At 36.5% G+C, this 13,845-nt stretch overlaps 2 protein-coding genes across 2 annotated transcripts; one reads left to right on the top strand and one right to left on the bottom strand.

Annotated features, from left to right (window-relative positions):
* Positions 1–368: 368 nt before the first annotated feature.
* Positions 369–10,074, top strand: acot11b (acyl-CoA thioesterase 11b). The gene is made up of 16 exons (XM_048208766.1): positions 369–537; positions 1,985–2,184; positions 2,818–2,887; positions 2,969–3,029; positions 3,715–3,816; positions 3,956–4,091; positions 4,386–4,542; positions 4,641–4,760; positions 5,520–5,658; positions 5,879–5,934; positions 6,099–6,165; positions 6,254–6,337; positions 6,468–6,601; positions 8,579–8,710; positions 8,800–8,926; positions 9,153–10,074. The coding sequence occupies exons 2-16, from the start codon at positions 1,995–1,997 to the stop codon at positions 9,330–9,332; spliced, it is 1,755 nt and encodes a 584-aa protein (XP_048064723.1). The 5' UTR covers positions 369–537; positions 1,985–1,994; the 3' UTR covers positions 9,333–10,074.
* Positions 10,075–10,428: 354 nt separating this feature from the next.
* Positions 10,429–13,772, bottom strand: lrriq3 (leucine rich repeats and IQ motif containing 3). The gene is made up of 8 exons (XM_048208768.1): positions 13,637–13,772; positions 13,197–13,500; positions 12,798–13,121; positions 12,585–12,715; positions 12,301–12,427; positions 11,681–11,755; positions 11,485–11,605; positions 10,429–11,082 (listed from the first exon to the last, which is right to left on the bottom strand). Exons 2-8 carry the CDS (start codon positions 13,461–13,463, stop codon positions 10,448–10,450), a joined length of 1,680 nt encoding a protein of 559 aa, XP_048064725.1. The 5' UTR covers positions 13,464–13,500; positions 13,637–13,772; the 3' UTR covers positions 10,429–10,447.
* Between the last annotated feature and the right edge of the window lie 73 nt (positions 13,773–13,845).

Below are 13,845 nucleotides of genomic sequence, written 5' to 3'. Positions count from 1 at the left end.
TGTAATATTCATTATTAAACATATTTTCTAACATAACTTCAGTTAGCATATTTATATAGCCTATTTTACATTAGCGAGACTAATCATATTTGCAGTCTTTGCAATAAATTTAGACTGAGAAATGCTTTTATAAGTAATTACATAGGCTAAAAAATGTGTATTGGCTTCGCGTCTGTTTACAAATTCTTAAATTAACTAATTTATTAAAACCCTGTAAGCTTATTATATATATATATATATATATATATATATATATATATATATATATATATATATATATTGTTAGCCTATTGTTTCACCCTAATTCCATAAGGTCAGAGATTTGATCTTGAGTAATGAATCAGTCTACCTTAAAAAGTTTCTGGGCGTCACAGTGGTCGCTGGAACTTCATAGGGCTTATGGGAACAGTCGAGCGCAGTGTGAACACTTTGACTGGGAAAAGGAATGACTTTTTATTTATTTTCATATATCTTACAAAGATTCAGACACCACACAGACACCTTCGTACAAATGAGAGTGGTTTAACATCAATTCATGTAAGTTTGCTCATTTCTTTTTTTCATTACCAGCCTATTGCTCAAGAGGTGTTTTAGTTCAGACGCAGTTGGCATTTGAAATGTCACAGAATAACCTGTGCAAACTTTACAAAACGCTTTGCATAAAAATCAGCAGATAAATGCACGTATCTTAATGTTTTGTAAAAGTTTTTAGAAAATGTAGGCTAGATTAAGATGCCTAACAGTCTAACAATTAAAAACTTTATGTAGTCTCCCATAACTTGTCTCAACCTCAATAAATATGAAAAACCATTTATGAATGAGCAAAATGATGTCAGTTAACAACAGGTTATGCCAGTCAGTTTTTGTTAGAGGTCATGACTCACTTTTTCTGACACATGACAAGTGCTCCCGTATGAGAACTGAATAACGGCACACTGATATGACTGGTTAGGTTTTTATGCTTTCAGTTGTGAATTTCACCTGAATATCATCTGTAACGTTCTGTAGTTAGATGTCTCTTAATAAATGAACTATTTGACTGTGAACAGGCTACAAACAGAAACGAGTTAAGCGTATTAATCGCTATGGCACGGAGTTTTTTTACAGACAAAAACGGCTTTGTCCTGTTTCTGATCTGGCTCCGGTTCTTCTACTTCATGTTGTTTTGATGATATGATTGCACATGGCGCGAGCCATTTTTACGTTCACAACTGTTTCCCCAATCATTTTAAATAATTTGTGTTTCATTTTATTTTACATATGTATAGACGTTTATTTTTCCAATGTTTCATGGAACACAAAAATTGAATTACAGGTTGGAAAAAGCCTTTAAGATAGTGTTTGGCTAACTGGTGTGCAGGTTATTTCACCTGAAAATAAACTGGAATTCAGTGTGTTGTTCACACAGCCTGGGTGATAGAATCATTTTTCTTGATGTTTTTTAAAAATCTCCTATAATTTACAATATAATTTTTTATTCATGCAGCATAATCTGTTCTCATAGGGTTTGCAGTAATTCCAAAAGGAATTTTCTCTGATTATAAACTTGTTGCAAGTGTTTTTTTTTACTAAATTGGTATGACTAATCCCTTTTGAACTGACTCAAAATTCCTCAGTGCTGTGGTTCACGAAAATAACAAACAAAATGGACAGGCCACATTCAGTCACTGAATTGTGTAACATGCATTTGGAATCACATAATAACATGAAAGGTTTAAAAAGAAGAAGCATGAGCTAGTGTAATGACTTAATGTGCTATCACCTCACCATGAATCCTGTGAAAATGACAACAGTTACCTGTCCTGATATTCAAATGTTTATATAAGACCACTTTATATAAGAGAATATATGGTCTTAAAGCTACTTTTGACATTCCACCTTCCTGATATCCTTTAAAACAGTGATATTCTTGCCTATAATTTTGATCACCACCAAATATGGACACAAACAAACATCTTAACATGTAGATATATTGCTCCAACAGAGCCCTAGTCATGGCGAGTGAGACCAGGGATCCTATGCTGCTGGAAGAGCCCATGTGTATTCTGGAGAATGGGGAGATGTACAGGAACCCAACTGAAGTAAAGATGAGCCAGATAGTCCTTCCCTGCCATGCAAACCACTGTGGAGAACTCAGCGCTGGGCAGCTGCTCAAGTGGATGGACTCCACCGCCTGCCTGTCTGGTTCGTTAGAGGCGTTCTTAATGATAGAGACAAACTGAGTCGCTGTCACGGTTTGAATGAAACCATGACTATTTTATTTTATTTTATTTCCACAACTAATCCCTGCCAATGATCCAGTAAAACTATTTCAAGTACATTTTTGAAGGTGCTTTAATTTCACTCTGAATCATTGCCGTCACCTCCAGTATTCATGTAAACACCCCCACACCATATGCTTGTACTAAGTGTCATTAGACATCGCAGATGGAGGAGTCTGTACAGTTTAGACTGTGATTTCCATCCTCTTACTGTGAATAAACAGGGTAACGCGCTGGTGAGAAAGTTTAATAGCAGTTGGAATGATTTTTAATCATATTTAACTGATAAAAGGCAAAAGCATTTCTTCTGAGAATGTGGCTAAACCTTTGTAGCACTGTGAAAAGCACAGATGGTGGTTGGTAACAGCTTTACATGCTTCCCTTAATATTTCTCAAAATGAGCTGTGCTGCCCTGTTTGTTTTCTCTTCATTCAGCGCAGAACCCTTTTTTCTTCCTTTAGAATTACCTATTTGCATGTTTGCTTTTCAGATGAACCTGTTTAAATACTTGCTTTGGGTGTTTATTAAGCATCAATATTTGCTCTCTTGTTTCCAGCTGAGAGACATGCTGGCTGCTCCTGTATCACAGCTTCCGTGGATGACATTCACTTTGAAACAACCATAGGGTAAAAACATTTACAGGAACTAATTACTTCAAATTGAAATAACAAGTTTTTGCTTAATTATATGTTTTGCTGTTTCTTCAGGGTTGGACAAGTTGTAAACATTACAGCCAAAGTCAACAGAGCCTTCACATCCAGCATGGAGGTTTGTGGGATCAACTACTATTTAATATTCACTTTTGAACCAAACTGAAGCAACACTGAACTGATTTCAGCTAAACAATGACACTATTGTCTTTTAGAGCTGCTTTACAGTAGAATTTAATTCTGTTTGCATCATTGAATCATTATTTTCCTGTTTATCACAGTTTAGACTGTCAGCCAGTTCACACAGAATGTTTTTGCTTTGAAAAACGCAAGACGCAGGCAGTGGAATGTGGAAAAATGCAAGGTCTCGAGACACGTTTGTTAAAAGTTGAACTGATTTTAAGTTGAGCGCTGCGTTTTTAGAATGCCATGCCATGCACGAGACGCTGCAAAAGATGCAAGACGCGAGCGCAACGGTCAAACATGTCTGTCTAGCACGTGTTTACATAGAAAAATAATTGAAAAGTAATTGCACGGCCCCTAAAGCTTTTATTATGTGACATCAAACATCTATTGATATTATTAACATGTAGAATTTTGAACTATTGAACAACCAAAACACTGCATTTCACTTCTTCTCTAGCTTGTGCGCTAATCCAGTTTATACTGGAAACTTGCGAATATTGTTGCCCCTTATGATAAACTGCTTGCAATGTTCCTGATTTGTAATTCACTTTGGACAAAAGCTTCTGCTAAGTGAATAAAACTAAATGCATGACTGATGATGTCTGTCTTTGTCACAGGTTGGGATTTCGGTGAGCTGTGAAGATCTCTTTAGTGACAGACAGTGGAAGGTCTGCCACGCTTTCGCCACCTTTGTGGCCCGTCGTACCGAAGCAGGAAAGGTAAGAAACGTCAGGTCAAACCGATTCAGAGCAGACTTTTTAGGCACGCCTTTGAATCAGATCCATGAAGAAGATCTTTGATTTGGTCCTTGTCTTATTAGAGTTGTAATTCATCAGTGCAATGTTTGGGTTTGCACAGGTACAGCTCAAGCAGGCGATTCCACACACGCAGGCAGAGCAGATGGAGTACAGCCTCGCAGCTGAGCGCAGGAGGATGAGACTAATCCATGCAGAGACTATTATCGATCTCCTCAGCAGCTGCTCCTCTCAGACAGGTGAGCAGAAACACTGCTCACTCACTTTCTCCAGGTGTGTTTGTTTACTTCCAAGACTTTGAAGAGAGGCCACAGGAAATGAGTCATGAATCAGAAGTTGTGTTCTGATTAAAGGTGTCATTCGGTTTGTTTGGTGTCTCTTCATGAGTATTCCGCCAACATTCATTTAAGCATATATGTGTGCAGTAAACCTTCACCGTTCGCTTACAAAAGGTCACGTGGTTTGAAGTGTGTAGAATAAATAGACTGTAAGATGCACTAGCTCTGATAAGTGGTGCTCTATTTGTTTGTCAGTGAGCGAGGATCTTGATTACCAGGATGCGGTGCCTGCAGAGCGAACTCGGGTAGAAAGCGTCGAGCTGGTGCTCCCGCCTCATGCCAATCACCAGGTCAGCACCTTTGGTGGACAAATCATGGCCTGGATGGAGAATGTAGCCACCATCTCTGCCAGGTGTACAGTCACTATTCTACTACAGTCAAAGAGAAAAACATTGGTAAAGAAATCATTGGTGTTTTGTACTATTATACTCTGTATGCTTTTTCCTCTAGCCGTTTGTGTAATGCTCACCCAACTCTGCGGAGCATAGACATGTTCCACTTTCGTGGCCCCTCCCACATTGGAGACAGACTGGTGTTGAAGGCAATCGTAAACAACGCTTTCAAGAAAAGGTACCACTATATGTAGAAAAATTAGTAAACCACTGGGATGGCTATGGCTATATATATTAACCCCAAACATTCAAAAGTTTCACATTAATAGGCTTTGTTTGGAAAGAAATGAATACTTTTATTCAGCAAGGATGCATTAAATTGATTGACGAATGTCTTTTTCATTGTCACAAAAAGTCCTGTTTTAAACAAATGCTGTTATTTTAAACTTTCTATTTATAAAAGAATCCTGAAAAATCTATTACAGTCTCCACAAAAAAATATTAAGCAGCAACTATACATTGATAATAATAAGAATTGTTTCTTAAGCACCAAATAAACATATCAGATTTATTTCTGATTTCTGATGGATCATGTGACACTGAAGACTGGAGTAATGATGCAGAAAATTCAGCTTTGCCATCACAAGTATAAATTACATTTTAAAATACATTCAAATAAAAAAGATATTTGAAATTGTAATATTTCACATTACCATATATATATATATATATATATATAATTTATTATACATTTAGTATTATATTTATTTTATTGTCTCAGTACCAGACTAAGGATTTAAAAACAGTACATATATATATATACTGTTTTTAATATTATACTATATTGTATTATATTATTATAATATATATTATATTTTATTTTATTATATTTTATAATATCATACAATAAAAGCTATGGCTCAATATCACTTACATTCATGAATCAAGAAGCCTGATTTATACTTGTACAACTGTTATGTTGTGTGTGCTATTCCAGTATGGAGGTGGGAGTGTGTGCAGAGGCCTATCAGGGTGGAGAGCCCCTGCGACACATCAACACCGCCTTCATGACCTTTGAGGTCTTGGACAATGACAGGAAGCCATGCACTTTGCCAAGGATACGGCCCGAGCCTGTGGTGAGCACTGTAACATTCTTATAATCCCCCACATGTTGGAAGAGTTAAACGTTTTGACAGAGGAGATTGTTGGATGTGTTCAAGAGGGTGAAACAGAATGAATGCTGGAACTGAAGTGCTTGTTTGACATAAAAACATGGAGTTTTTAAAACTGTATCTTATTTAGATTAGATTTATATTTTAGATTAGAAATCATAATCTCCTCATCCTGTCTTTTTAGGATGGTAAGAGGCGCTTTCAGGAAGCCATAGCCAGAAAGAAAATTCGCCTTGACAGGTAGGATCCTGTAGATTGTCTCTATTATAACAGGTGGTCATATTCTTATGATATCAAGTGCTATTTATAAGCTCTGGCTGTATGTCATATTCAAAGTTTACTTTACAGCTTTAAAAATTCCTGCATGGGACACTAGATCACATGAGTATGCTCTCCTCTTACAGGAAGTACATAATATCCTGCAAGCAAAGTGAGGTTCCTCTCTCGGTTCCCTGGGACCCAAGTAACCAGGTATATTAACCTGTTCTAAGATCTATAAATGTCATGAATATAATCAAAATACTTTACTGAATCATATGACTATTCCATATCTTGGCAGATGTACCTCAGTTACAATAACGTTTCGGCACTAAAGATGCTAGTTGCCCGGACCAACTGGGTCTTAACCTCAGAGAAAAACAAGGTGGATACACTTTGTAAATCCTATTTTTAAAGATTTCATTTGGTCCTTTTGAGATTACATGGGTGGCTGGAGCAGTCAAAAATGCTATAGAAGATTGAGAGAAATTTATGAGCTGAAACTTTGTGCCCAGGTGAGTTTATACACACTGGAGGAGAACCAGACGTTGTGCTTTAAGGTGGAGACCCATGTGGCCGTGGCAGCTGAGCAGGTGTTTCTGTTACTGTCTGATCTAAGGCGAAGGAAGGCATGGGATCACCACTACCAGTATGTCAAATGCATTTTCTGCAATTTGGAGAACAACAATGTAACTTATATGAACATGACTGTGAGGAATCTCAAGAGAATGGCTTACTAATATAACATTTGAATTATTTACAATTACTACGTCTCATATTTCTCTATTATTCATCTTCCCAAACAACCAATATGACCAGGGTGACTGGTACAGAAAATATTGAAATATATAAAGTATATATAAAGTATATACTTAATTTTTCATGTTCCGCTCCACTTGCACACAAGCCTTTCAGAGTATACTTTTTTGGGCGTGAGCGTGGAAAGATCTAGTAGACTTTTGTGTTCAAGTGTTCAAATCACTCACACATGGACACAAAAACTGGGCTGCACAGACAGTGTGTGCGGATGTTTGCAAACCCTCCTGATGATGAAAATTATGTCACGCATCACAGTGCTTGGATCATTGCGGAACGCGGGCGGCCAAAATATACTTTCAATTAAAAACTATAAATAAACTCTCTCTTTTTCTCTCTATGTATACAGTATTATACACACACACACACACACACACACACACACACACACACACACACACACACACATATGAAATTGAACAAACACACGAATATGATTAATTAGCTATATTATAATCTCAGTTAATCTCAGTTGCATCTGAGTTCTCTTTAAAATAAGCAATTTCAGACATTTTAAACCTTTAAAAATAGAAATAAAACAAAATATAAAAAATAAACTTAATTGTAAGCTTGGATCTGTTTGGTCCACTTTTTGCTGCAACAAATTTAAATCAAATGTCACTTTTACAGTCATCTTTTTGTTTTTATGCAAAAGAACTGTATTTTATGTCAAAGGGCAATCTGAGATATCTTAAAGTTTGTCTGCTTCAGTGGCTAAATTATCAGCCAGTTTCAAATTACTTAACATAGAACACTAGTATTATAACTGAACTTATAAAATGGTTAGTTCCAGTTCTGTCCATTCTGATTGGTCAATAGCTGTGTTTTATTCATAATAAAACATGGCTATGAACACTTATTTTATTTATTTATTTATTTATTTAACAGGGACATTGCACAATACATATATTGTACAGACCAGAGATAGCTACAAGCTAATTTTCATCTGTTGTCCCTGGGCAAGCAAAGTAACAGCAGGTTAACAGTGCATTTAAACAGCCTATCACATAATCACCTATATACAAAATAAAAAAAATAAAAAAAATAAAAACAGACAACCAACACATCCAACATTAACAAAGCCCCATCCCCAGATCAAATCCACACAGTCCAAATACATTACATTTGATACATTAGAGATTCTTCAACAAGTCTGCACTAATGACAACACACCTGATTATCCCAATGGTTCTGTGTATCACTACACAACACCCTTAGCAACCACTCTTAACAATGTAAACTGTTTGTTCTCAATTGATATTGTTCATTGAAGCTTACTGCATTATGTAGAAGAGTATTGTGAGTAAGAGATCGAGTGAGCGAGTTTATTTCCGGCATTCAGATTTAGCATTTTCCTTCAGGTCAGTCCTATGTTCATAATAAAAAATCTGTTTAAATGTCCGATGTATTATCTTGTCCTTTTAACAGTTCAGGGGTTTTCCCGTGACTGACAGCGCTAGTCAAAACATTTGTCAGTTGTGTCTTATTTTGTGTTCACAACAATTCAGTCTTTTAAATGTAAAAGTCTTCGCTACTGACTGACACACTCATAAAGACAATCTTTGCTGCCATCTAATGGCGTTATAATGTAACTTCTGTTGCTGTTCACGGTCAGGGACTATTTTTTTCCAGCGGAAGGAAGTTTACTTCATGAAAGTTGCATTTATACATATTTTTAGCTTCAATATTTGTATTGTGTGGTAACCGTTTTATAAAAGCAATAAGGTACTTGAGGCTAGTGGTATATTGTGAATAAGTCACGATACAGCACAGCCTCTATTACTTACATAATACATATGCTCTAATACAGAGAGTGTGAAGTGATAACCGACTCACATGAAGACGACACCATCTACCGTGTTGTCACCCCCTCTGTGACTAAAGGAGGCAAAGTCCAGGAATTCATCCTCCTGGCCTCTAGGAGGCGCCCTTGTGATTCTGGGTAAACCTCTAAATCCTAAAGACTGTATTTTGTCTTTTGTCTTTCCAATTACAATATAATATAAGTTATTATATCTTTGTCCTTTTCAGAGACCCTTACTTGATTGCCTTGCGCTCTGTTACCCTGCCTGCGCACCCTCCTACTGAAGACTACAACAGAGGAGAGGTGCTCTGTGCTGGGTTCAGTATCTGGGAAGAGGAAAGCTCTTTCACTAAGGTAATAAATACACAGAAAGCCTAATGGACACTTAGAATGAATGACTGAATGAGTCAAAGTTCAAGAATTAACACAGCTTTAAACATAACAATCTCTTTAACTGAAATAATATACATGTACATTATAACTCATGTTTAGAGTGGTTCCTGGTTCTGCCACGTAGGTGTATTAAGTACTAAAGGTTAAGTGTGTCTGGCTTACATGCTTATGTATGCATTTCTCTCAGATTTCTTACTACAACCAGGCCACTCCTGGCGTGCTGCCCTATATCTCCACTGACATCGCTGGGCTTTCCTCCAGCTTCTACCGCACCTTTGCCTCATGTAGCGCTTTCCTGGAGGGGAATAAAGACAGCCTGGCTTCTCTGCCCACCTCCACCCCGCGAGAAAACTCGGGAAGAAGTTGAAGTCGACATTATGTGCTATTCAGAAATTGATTTCATTTCTGAAAAAAAAAAAATGGTTAGGGTCAAGGTTTCACTGTAGAAATGGGATGACATAGACGTTTACATTTGAGTTCAGTATAAAAGATCATGAATTGGTAGGTACATAAAACTCATGAATTCAGAAAAAGGCATTAGCATTGTTAGATCGTAAATATATTAGAAATTATTTTGTGATGTAGACATGATGAGTATTTATATTATTTAAAAAATAGATCTTTTTTTTTTTTTTTAGATATTTCACCTTGTAGAATCTAGACTATAAGCTAGAATTCAGGGTCATGTGCAATTGTAAAAAAATCTCTATAGATGCCTGTACCAGAGGACTAAGCTAGTATAGTGCACTATTGTCGTTCACAATGACTTTAGTACTCAGAATAAAACAAATAAACTTCAAATAGGTGGCAAGGTCGATATGTGGTACTTCCTGTGACATGCAAAATCAAGTTTGCATAGATTTTCAGTCTAGTCATTTACAAATGTTAGATTCTGTCTTTTTATGTCAGGCCAGAACAATACATTGAATTTCACATTGCTGATTTGTTGGACTTCTTTTTTTCATAAATACTAATACATATGTAGCAATTTAGTGTGGTACATCTTTGTTTATTCTCAAGCAAAACTGGCTTTGGCATTAAATGATGACTTAAAGATCTTCCTGTTATACTGTGAATGTTGAGAAATACAGCAAAAATGATACATGTTATTCGACGTTCTTCTTTCTTAAGTGCTATTTTAATGAGTGTAATTGAAGACTCAGTTAATGTGGAATTATTTGTTATGTAAAGTTAGACTGTGGCTTTAATACTAGTTGCTCTTGACTTGTGCCTGACGGATGGGGGTGGTTGTGTATTAGGAGAGTATTTTTGGATCGCTGTTATGTAATGTTTTGGATATTGAAAAAAGGAGCAGATCCCAATATCTATAATATATATAATCTTTGCAGACATCTTCTGGTGAGTACTACTATAATATATTATACTATTCTATACAGTAAGTCTGCTTTTGAATCTACACAAACACACATTCAAATGTCATGTTCCATGTTAAACTGAGTTTAATCTAAAACATTCATGCATCTATTGCTGGTTACCACGTTTCCACGTGTTGTATCTAAGTACAGCTCTCGCTAGAGAGTTGTGCTGTTGGCTGAAACTGCAAACCATCTCTTGCTCCTGGAACCTCCTTTTCTTCTCTTCCAGAAACTGGGTATGTTTCTGACGTGCATGATGGATGTCCTGTTCCACCTTGGCTCTCTGTAGTGTGAGAGTTTTCTCCATATCCGCTCTTTCACGCTCCTCACGCAGACGTACTTCTGTTCTTCGAGCCTCCATGAAGTCGTATCTGCGGCCTTTGGCTACTTCACGGTCAATGTGGTGCTCAGTTACCTTCTCTGCGAGGTTTCTCTGCATTCTGGCCTTGTCAAATGTTTGATGGGCTCTTTCAATGACTTTAAAGGGGGTGAGACTGATGTTGTCATGGCAATGACCAATCAGATGCTTCCCTGAAGTAATGGCAGGTGAGTGAGGCTGTAGACCAGGTCTCTGAGTGTGAAAATGGCTGATGGCTTCACGGATGTCCTGTCCCGCAGTTTTACGGGACCACAACATGTCAATCAATGGCTCACTCTGGTGGACCAAAGCCTTCAGTCCCAAAACATGAAAGGTTCCTTCCTCAATTTCTTCATTACAGAGATCACCAGTCACATTAGTATCTGAAGATAAAAAAGAGGCATATGGTGAATCTAAATTAGAAATTAAAATTTCATCATCATTTACTCACCCTCAAGTTGTTCCAAACCTGTATGAATTTATTTATTCTGCTGAACACAAGAGAAGATATTTTGAAGAATGTCAGTAAACAAACAATTGATGGACCCCACTGACTTCCATAGTATTTTTTTTCATACTATTGAAGTCAGTGTGGCCCATCAACTGTTTGGTTACAGACATTCTTCAAAATATAAGCTTTTTTACTTACTTTCTTTTGTGTTCGGCAGAAGAAGAAATTCATACAGGTTGGGAACAATTTGTGTGAGTAAATGATGATAGAATTTTCATTTTTTGGGTGAACTATCCCTTTAAGAGAGCTAATTAAAGCCAATACTCTGTTGTACCTTGGTCAAATGTGCTTATTTGGACTTCAGATTTCAGACTTCTGCAGTCAGGGGTGTTGTACGGTACTTGTATGTCTTGTTGACCATCAAATGTTTCAGCATTTGTAGCTTCCTGAAAAACCTGTGTAAAAGTGAACAATGCATGATTACTAAATGGTTTATGTGTTCAGTGTTAATACTTATGTTGTCACATTACCTCTGGGTAGATAGTTTCCATCAGCGTATTGAGGTTTACATGAAGTCTTTTGATCTCTGTATTCTTTTCCTTTGGCTGAGAAACATAACTACATGTTAATACAGCACCTAAGCATTTAAAGTACCACTAAATCTTACATATAGACCTATACCTTTTTATGACTTTATCAACATTTTAGAATTATTTCATAGTTTTGGTTCATTTTAATATAACTCAAATGAAATTTGAATTTTTTTTCTGGTTACAAAGCACACTTTCAACTCACTTTTAATGAAACCATTAAAAAGTTTAGGGTCAGTAAGATTTTTTTTTAAGGAATTCTAAGGACATTTAGAATATTACAAAAGATTTCAGTTTCAAATTAATCCATCAAAAAATATTGAAAAAAATGTATCATGGTTTCCACAAAAATGTTTAGCAGCACAACTGTTTTCAGCATTGATAATATTAAGAAATATTTCTTGAGCAGCAAATCAGCATATTAGAATGATATCTGAAGGATCATGTGACTGAAGACTGGAGTAATGATGCAGAAAATTCAGCTTTCACAATATTACTGTTTTTTAATCAAATATATAATTAAATATAACATTAAATCTTTTGTGAAATATAGTACATACTAGCTCATGGTTGTCATCTGTGTCCTCCGTCATGGTTTTCTGAGACTGAGATGGTTCCTGCTCATTTTCTGATGAATGGTTGATGAATGGTGTCCCAGATGCTATACGTTTCTTTGTACTACAAAGTCTGACAATGCAGAATTCCTCTTAAAAACCAACTTCTAGACCGACCCACTGAACAAATTTGCCAAATAATATCTCTACCTAAGTAATTTCTCTGTACTTTACAGTGAAGCATAAAATGTTGCATAGCAAATGTCAAGATATCAACATAACATATTTACCCAAGACTTTTTCTGATTAAATGGCCTCGGATCCAGCGCTGTATAATAAGTGTAGGAGAATAAACGGCCTGGATCCTGTTTATTTCAGTGATTATCTTGTATACCGCTTTCATCTCTGTCTCAAATGAATTCTGAAGAAAAAGAAAACATCAAAATATGATTTGGACACAACAGTAAACACAGCAAACTAAGAAGACAATAATGAGCACTAACCGGCTTTGTAGATGGGTACAAATTGACACAAAAGTGTTGCTTCATTGCTTTGAATTGAAAGGGAAGGGACCAGTTTTGGATGATTTCCTCGTCAGATATAACAAAGTTGTCCAAGGCTTTCAGTGACCATATGTTATTGACCAGACAGTGCCTGTAGTTCTTCTTTAAACTGAGCGGGGTGTCATAGACAGTTAAAGCAGTCAGGTTTAAACAGCCCGACAGACCTTTAATATTGTTCCAGGCTGACATGTTGTTGTCGTGTAGATATAGAAGCTGTAATTCTTTCAGATGACTCCAATATGAAGCATCAGGGAGGTGAACGATCTGAGCACAAAGATGATTATTAGTGATTTATAAAGTGAATCAAATATTCAGGGTTCAGTTAAATTAAGTAAATACCTGATTGCCTTTCAAATCTAACTTCACCAAGTGAGTGCATGCCATCAGAGCTTCGATCCTGGTCAGAAAGTTGTCAGCCAAGATGCAAATCCTCAGTGCTCTGCAAGATCCAATCTGATCCAGACTTTTTAAAAGCAAACTGCTCAATCTGACCATCACAATGTCCTTTGGGTCTTTCTCACCCTCTGATGTCCAGTAGCCATGATCCAGTATCAGGGACTGGGAGCAGTTTAACAAATAGGCCCAGTGTGCTTTCAGTGAATCCATTTTTACATCTTTGTGAAATTCATATCTTTTCCATTTTCTGAAGGAAACAAAACATCCTGGATTATGCCTATTGTCAACACTGCATGACGATAGTACTATTCCAAATACATATTTGCATGTTTAACTGAAATGAAACTGTTTAAATCTCAATCTGCTGTTGAGTTTGTTCTTACCATGGTTGTGTGCCTGGCTCTCAATTGTACTCTTTTGTTGGCTGAATGAATGTAAGATAAAAGTTGCTATGACAACAATGGTTGGAAATACAAGAATCTTCTCCAAACATTTTCTTGTAAACCACTCACACTACATTACAAATATTAATTTTAAGTGGGGAGAGCTGAATATTTTGAATAATTAATTCAGTTTAATGTAAATGATTTTG

The sequence above is a fragment of the Megalobrama amblycephala genome, linkage group LG12 (assembly GCF_018812025.1).
Source record: "Megalobrama amblycephala isolate DHTTF-2021 linkage group LG12, ASM1881202v1, whole genome shotgun sequence".
Classification (NCBI taxonomy): domain Eukaryota; kingdom Metazoa; phylum Chordata; class Actinopteri; order Cypriniformes; family Xenocyprididae; genus Megalobrama; species Megalobrama amblycephala.
This window is presented reverse-complemented; position numbering and strand designations above follow the sequence as displayed.

What these genes read in the sequence shown, in the direction of transcription:
- acot11b (XM_048208766.1), top strand. Translation starts at nt 1,995, where the DNA reads ATGGCGAGTGAGACCAGGGATCCTATGCTGCTGGAAGAGCCCATGTGT. An exon ending in CAGCTGCTCCTCTCAGACAG is followed by an intron (nt 4,092 to 4,385) that starts GTGAGCAGAAAC and finishes TTTGTTTGTCAG; the next exon opens with TGAGCGAGGATCTTGATTAC. An exon ending in AACAACGCTTTCAAGAAAAG is followed by an intron (nt 4,761 to 5,519) that starts GTACCACTATAT and finishes GTGCTATTCCAG; the next exon opens with TATGGAGGTGGGAGTGTGTG.
- lrriq3 (XM_048208768.1), bottom strand. Translation starts at nt 13,463, where the DNA reads ATGGATTCACTGAAAGCACACTGGGCCTATTTGTTAAACTGCTCCCAG. An exon ending in TTAATCAGAAAAAGTCTTGG is followed by an intron (nt 12,428 to 12,584) that starts GTAAATATGTTA and finishes CTGCATTGTCAG; the next exon opens with ACTTTGTAGTACAAAGAAAC. An exon ending in AATAAGCACATTTGACCAAG is followed by an intron (nt 11,083 to 11,484) that starts GTACAACAGAGT and finishes TTTTATCTTCAG; the next exon opens with ATACTAATGTGACTGGTGAT.